General features: G+C 48.8%; 1 protein-coding gene across 1 annotated transcript; it reads left to right on the top strand.

Annotated features, from left to right (window-relative positions):
* The first annotated feature begins 528 nt into the window (after nucleotides 1-528).
* Nucleotides 529-6,238, top strand: si:dkey-21e13.3 (uncharacterized protein LOC100150043 homolog). Its single transcript, XM_036546353.1, has 5 exons — nucleotides 529-556; nucleotides 1,500-1,604; nucleotides 3,903-4,025; nucleotides 5,124-5,249; nucleotides 5,766-6,238. Exons 1-5 carry the CDS (start codon nucleotides 529-531, stop codon nucleotides 6,236-6,238), a joined length of 855 nt encoding a protein of 284 aa, XP_036402246.1.
* Nucleotides 6,239-6,473: the final 235 nt, after the last annotated feature.

Consider the following 6,473-nt stretch of genomic DNA (forward strand, 5'->3'; position numbering starts at 1 on the left):
CTAATGTGTTTTCCTGCACAAAAGGCAGACAGTCACCTAGCAAGTGAAATGTGAAGGGTTCTTGCTCTTCAGTCCTGGCTTCATTGCTGAGGTACACAAGGTCTGGGGTCAGTGCAGCACGTCCAAGTGGTGCTGTTATCTGACGGCTCACTCTGTCACCCAGATTCTGGCTGCCGACCGAGGAGCTTTGGAGAGATTTAGGATTTGCGCGGCATTAGAGAAGATCGACGGAGAGGGAGAAGGAGTCTGTGCAGGGAACAGAATGCTGGCGGTGCGGCTGTTACAGAGAGAAGCGTGCGTGGGAGTAGGGGATCGGGAGGAGGAGAGAGGGAAGAGTGAGAGGAAGAGAAGAAGGGAGAGCTAGAGAGGTGGACAAGAGAAAGGAGGTCGGGGAGAGACAGGGAGTTAGCGGAGAGCGAGGGAAGAGGGAACCCAGGTGTGGTGTGGAGGGACAGGCTGGGGCACCAGCGGACAGGTGGGGCTCTGAACCCTGATCTCGCTTCCCCTCGCCGAGACACGCCTGCAGAGATGGAGAGTCCGGCGGTGACGGCCATGGGTAAGTGGTGACCCTGTACACACGCCCTCTCCCTGCCTGTGGGGCCTGCCTCTGGGGGCGCCTGGGAACTGTCTACACTGAGACGAGAAGCGTCGGTTTGGCTTTGCCTCATGCAAAGGTCACTGTGTCATTTCTGTCAGGAGAGGGGTGGGGTGGCTGAGTAGTTAAGGGTAGTTAAGACTAAGCAGTGCGGACCAGTCGATCAAACCCCTCCACCCACCACCCCCCGGGAGCGATTGCGAAGCAAAGCGTGTGGAAAGGTTTGCATTATCCAGCCCATCCGTGCGGCCTCAGGGCGGTGAGCACGGAGTAGCCCCTCACAGGCCTGATTCCTGCTGCTTATGAGGATTTAGCGCTTACTGAGGTAGCCTGCACCTGCCAGGAGGGCCCATTTCTGTAAGAATCTGCAAGCTCACGCTGCAGTGTGTTCTCCTGCAGAGGTCTTTCCCGCAGTTGTATCTTTTCTGCAGTGGATTCTCCTGCAGTGGTCTCTCCTGCAGTGGTCTCTCTCCTGCAGCGGTCTCTCCTGCAGTGGTCTCTCCTGCAGTGGTCTCTCTCCTGCAGTGGATTCTCCTGCAGTGGTCTCTCTCCTGCAGCGGTCTCTCCTGCAGTGGATTCTCCTGCAGTAGTCTCTCTCCTGCAGCGGTCTCTTTCCTGCTGTGGACTCTCCTGCAGTGGTCTCTCCTGCAGCGGTCTCTCCTGCAGCGGATTCTCCTGCAGTGGTCTCTCCTGCAGCGGATTCTCCCGCAGTGGTCTCTCTCCTGCAGCGGTCTCTCCTGCAGTTATATATATACTGTATATATAGGTATATTTGGGTATACATAGGCAAGTATCAGCAAGGTCACAGTTAGGGTTAATACACACACACACACACACACACACACACACCTATATACCTAAGTTTACCGTCTGTGTGTACTGTCTGTCTGCCTGTCTGTCCAAGAGTCTTTCAGCGAGGCTTTGGACGCCATCAGCGTGAGCACAGAGCTCATTGAGGAGGAGCTGCGACCCCATCTGGACACAGTGCTGGCCGTCCTGCAGGAGACGAGTGAGTGCCGCATCCAACACCCACATAAGTCCAAGGGCAAGCACATTATGTCCAACCATGTTTTTCCACACGTGCTAACATTTCAAGTCATCATTCAGTTTATTTTTGACAACTGTTCTGTATCAGACATAGACTGTTGCTCCTTATCTTACAGTTGAGTGGGTAGCTAAATGAAGCACAGAAATGCACCTCTGGGCCAGAGTAATTCATTCTCCCTTTCATTTCTTTTGATTTCACTCCATCTGTGATCCCCATCCCTCATTGCTGCTCTTCTCTGCCACGTTTCCCAGCATGCAGTGGGGTTGTTTAATCCTGAAAGAGAAATTGAGACAGACTTTCCTCTGTCAGGCATTGGTTGGTGATGAAATGTTTATGAATCCACCTATGGAAGAAAAAGGGAACTCCCTTTGGGGATTCCTACTTCAGAGATGGTGCATGCTTTTAGAAAGCTGCAGAGGTATTCTAGGCCTGCTGTTGCGGGATTGGGGGCGGAGAGGGCAGGGCAGGAGGTAGGGGCGGTGGAGGTCACCGTGTGCCACACTGCGGATTGGAGAAGCTGAGTCGCGTTAATCCTGAGTTTGAGCGCGCTCCTGACAGGGCCGATTAGCGGCTGTCCTGTAAACACTCACGGGCGCGCTCTCACACGAACGCTAGTTAGTGTGTGTGTGTACTGTTCCCCGTCCGTGTCTCTCTCACCTATCCAATGATCCTGTATGCAGAAATCTTCTTTCGGTGTCGTGCACGTTAGATACCGAGTACTACCACACGCATCGCATGCATTGTCAGGAGTTTTTCGCATTTTCTTTGATGACATCCCTCCAGTTCCCATGTGAAGTAACTGCACCGGTTGTGAACTACGGAATGTTCTACAGTATCATGTTTATTTACTTATTACTCTCAATACAGATTTCAAGATAAAGGCAGTTATTTTCTATACGGTAAGTGTTCCTTCAATGTTGTCTTGTTGATCCTGACATGTACTGAAATATAAGTTTTATACATGGTGTTGGTTTCCAGGCTATTAATCTGAAGAATTGCTGAGGCTGTCGAGCCGTATCAGGACGTACCGGTAGAAATTCTCTCTGTAAAATTCGAGTCCGTGGATTGCACTTTCGATAAAAAAAACCATACTTTAAATTGTGAACAGACGTTAACTCCTAACTCTTTTGACTTAATACTGCTACGCCAGTTGCCGGTGGATTTCCCTCCCTCTCACATTGCACAGGCAGCTAAAATTGCCTTTTACTGGCGGGGAGGTCGTTACCATAGCAGCGTGCCATACGCTGACAGCTCAACCGGATTCCGCTGTTGTGACATTTCAGGGAGGAAAAACATGCAGTTTAAAATAGCTTCTTCACATTTTGTCAGATATGCGCTTTGCTCCTTTCGACTTGCTGTGGTCTTGAAAAGTGCAAGGGCGGTTTATGCCTGTGTTTCATTTGATCGTAAAAAGGCTGGCGTGTTGCCCGGGGTTTGGGTTCCTCGCTGCTGACGCTGACAAACTGAATGTGGTGTACTCTGGTTGGGGTAGAGGGGTACAGGAACAGGGCGGGGCCACAGCAATGGGGAGAAACAGAGATCACCTGTTTTTCCTTTCATATAAATGATAAAAAGAAACATCTGAATAATGAATGTGTGTGTGTGTGTGTGTCTGTCTGTCTTTTGCATTTGTGTGCATGCCTGTGTTTGTGTGTATGTATGTGTATGTGTGTGTTTGTGTGTGTATATGTATGCATGCTAATATGTGTCTCTGTGTTTTGGGGTTTTGTATATATGTGTATACATGAATGCTTATGTGTAGTCTTTGTGTGCGTATAAATGTATGCTTATGTTCGTGTGTATCTTTGTGTGCATGCGTGTACACTTATGTATGTATATGTGTGTGTGTGTATATATTTGGATTTGTATACATGTATACATATAAATTGTCTTCTTCGTGTACATGTGTGTATACCTGCCCACACGCTTATATATGTATATGTGTGTGTGTGTGTTTGAGTTTGTATATATGTATACATATAAATTGTCTTCTTTGTGTACATGTGTGTATACCTACCCACATGCTTATGTATGTATATGTGTGTGTGTGTGTGTGTGTGTGTGTGTGTGTGTGTGTGTGTGTGTGTGTGTGTGTGTGTGTGTGTGTGTTTGGGCTTGTATATATGTGTACATGTAAATTGTTTTCTGTGTGTCTGTGTGTATGTATGGATGTTTGCTTATGTATGTGTGTATCTTCGTGTGCACGTGTGCATACCTGCCCACATGCTTATGCATGTGTGTGTGTGTTTTTTTCAGCAGAGAGAGGCGTAGCCCAGCAGGTGGCAGACAGTGGGATTCTGCCCACACTGGCTCAGATTCTGGAGAGGAGGAGCGCCCTGAACATGCAGACCACCCTGCTGGTGGCTGAGCTGGCCAGAGACGGTGAGAGCAGAGCCTCCGGGAGGCTAAGGGCTCCGGTGTGTGTGTGTGTGTGTGTGTATTTATATTGTTAGCATTTATTAGGGATGTGCATCTCCATCACTGAGGCCGATGCCATACACATCTCGATGCATTGCCAACGATCCGATACATTAAAGATACATATGAAGCAACTACTAATGCGATACGATATGATTAACCCCTATTGCGATGCAGTGCGATTCGACATAATTTGATTCGACACAATACGATTCAACACAATACGATCCAATGCTAAAGAATATGAATCAATGCAATTCAATACGGTACAGATAGTTTGATTTTATTTCTTTGGTCCTTCTTAAGCAGATAGCAAATCATAAATTAACTAAAAAAGTGCCATTTTTACTTCACCTATTTTGTCCGTCTCTCTTGAAAAATCCGAAGTGTCGCCAAAAATTTGATTTATAGCAATCCGGTGGGACGTGTAGCTCTTCATCCTCCATGATAATCTGTGACTCGCCCGGACACACCTCCAACTCACGTGAGACTTGGCCGAGAGACTCGACGAGAATTGGCCACTGACAGCAGTGGAGATGAGAGAGCGCGCTTGAGAAACAGTTTAGAGAGGAGGAATCAGTCTAAATATAAAATTGTCACATTTCTAAATAATAAAGGCACAGGGCCTCTACTAATAATTATATATAAATAAATCGGATTTTACAGATGCAAAGATGTTAGAAACGATGCATCCCGAGTTCATCCCAAACTGTATCTGGTGCACGCTTTTTTAATCGGGGCAATCACATTGTGAACTTTTATGCCGCCGCACCGATGCGAATCGGTGAGTCTTACCATCTCTAGTATTTACACTGTTAGTATTTACACATTCCCATTCAATTAATGGAAGGACTGAGTATAACTGCTGTGTTAAGTCAGTGGTGATCGGTGGTAGTGTTACATGGTGTCAGTGGTGCTGGGTGCCAGTGTTAGCTCGTGTCAGTGGTGCTGGGTGGCAGTGTTACATTGTATCAGTGGTGCTGGGTGTTAGTGTTACATAGTGTCAGTGGTGCTGGGTGTCAGTGTTGCACTTTGTCAGTGCTGACCATGCTGTGTCTTCAGCCTCAGTGAGGGAGCGCTGTATGGAGGCTGGCCTGGGATTCGCTCTGATGTCCCTGCTCAGCAGCACCGACCAGGACCTGCTCCTCTACACAGGCCGAGCCATCAGCCGGATTTGCTACGACAACAGTGAGTCAGTCAGCCTGAGCAGAGACACCTGCATAACCCTACACCACAAGATATGGAGGTTTAAAGCAGTCATTCACTAATATCTCTCACACAGGACGGACAGTCATTTGACATTCTCAACAAAAACACACTAGAAGATGTTTAGGGAAAATGTAACATCACATTACACATAACAAAGATGACATTCAGCCAAATACTGTCTCATCATTTTTTATCTGGCTGGGTTCATTTTTCTGTCTCTTCATCTGCATAGAAAAAGTGTAGTAATGGAATTTTACCATTAGAGGTCAGTACAGGACAAAGTGAGAATGGTGTGCAGTCTGTGATGGCAATTTTTTGTTCTGAGGTATCAGATGTATGTACATTTATTTATTTCTTTACACTCTGTGAACTAGGACTCAGATTGTGTATGGAGTGTGTCTTCAGTGTCTGTTGGCCTCTCTCCTCTCTGTCTCACACTACCCCTCTCTCTGTCTCATTCTCACTCCCTCACTCTTGTTCCCCTCCTTTTCTTAGACCTCCTGCAAGACCAGCTGGTTCAGAGTGGAATCATACCGCACCTGGTGGCCATCATAGAGAAGTACCCCGCAAATGCCCCCCTGGTCAGCGTGTGCCTGCTGGCCCTTTGCAACCTGGCTGACATGGGCGAGGAGGACAGCTCGGCTGTGGCGTGGGAGCGGGTGGGCCCGTGCGGCGAGGGGGAGAAGGTGTACCGGGGCACCCGAAAGCACTCTTTCGGGTTGTCCTCCACAGCGACCATGGTGAGGCTGCAGCGGTGGTCGGACGGCCAGCACTCGGTCACCGTGGAGGTTCTGCACCGCTGCTCCAGGGCTCTGTGGGTCACCCACGTCGGACTGAGAGCCGCCAGGCGCTTCCCTCCCGCCCCCCTCAGCGTCTGCCCCAAATTCTACCGGGCTGTCAAGTACGGAGTCCGAAACCTCCCCAAAGCCAAAAGCCTGAAGTCCACGGTCTTTCACACCTTCTTGTGAGGCCAGGGAGAGCCTTTGGGAAGCCGGGGTCCTGATGGACAATGGGCACTCTGATGACATTTTGTCCCCCCCCCCCCGTGTGTGTGGCTGGGGGGGGGGGGTGTGTTCAAGAGGGTGGACAGAGATCCTTCTCTTTTTCAGATGAAAAAAACCAGAATCCTCTTATGATGAGGCCATCCCGAGGTCTGTCAGAAGGTCTGTCAAATGCAGTCTGTATTGACTGTGGCTTAGAAAA

Source organism: Megalops cyprinoides, chromosome 1, assembly GCF_013368585.1.
Source record: "Megalops cyprinoides isolate fMegCyp1 chromosome 1, fMegCyp1.pri, whole genome shotgun sequence".
NCBI lineage: Eukaryota > Metazoa > Chordata > Actinopteri > Elopiformes > Megalopidae > Megalops > Megalops cyprinoides.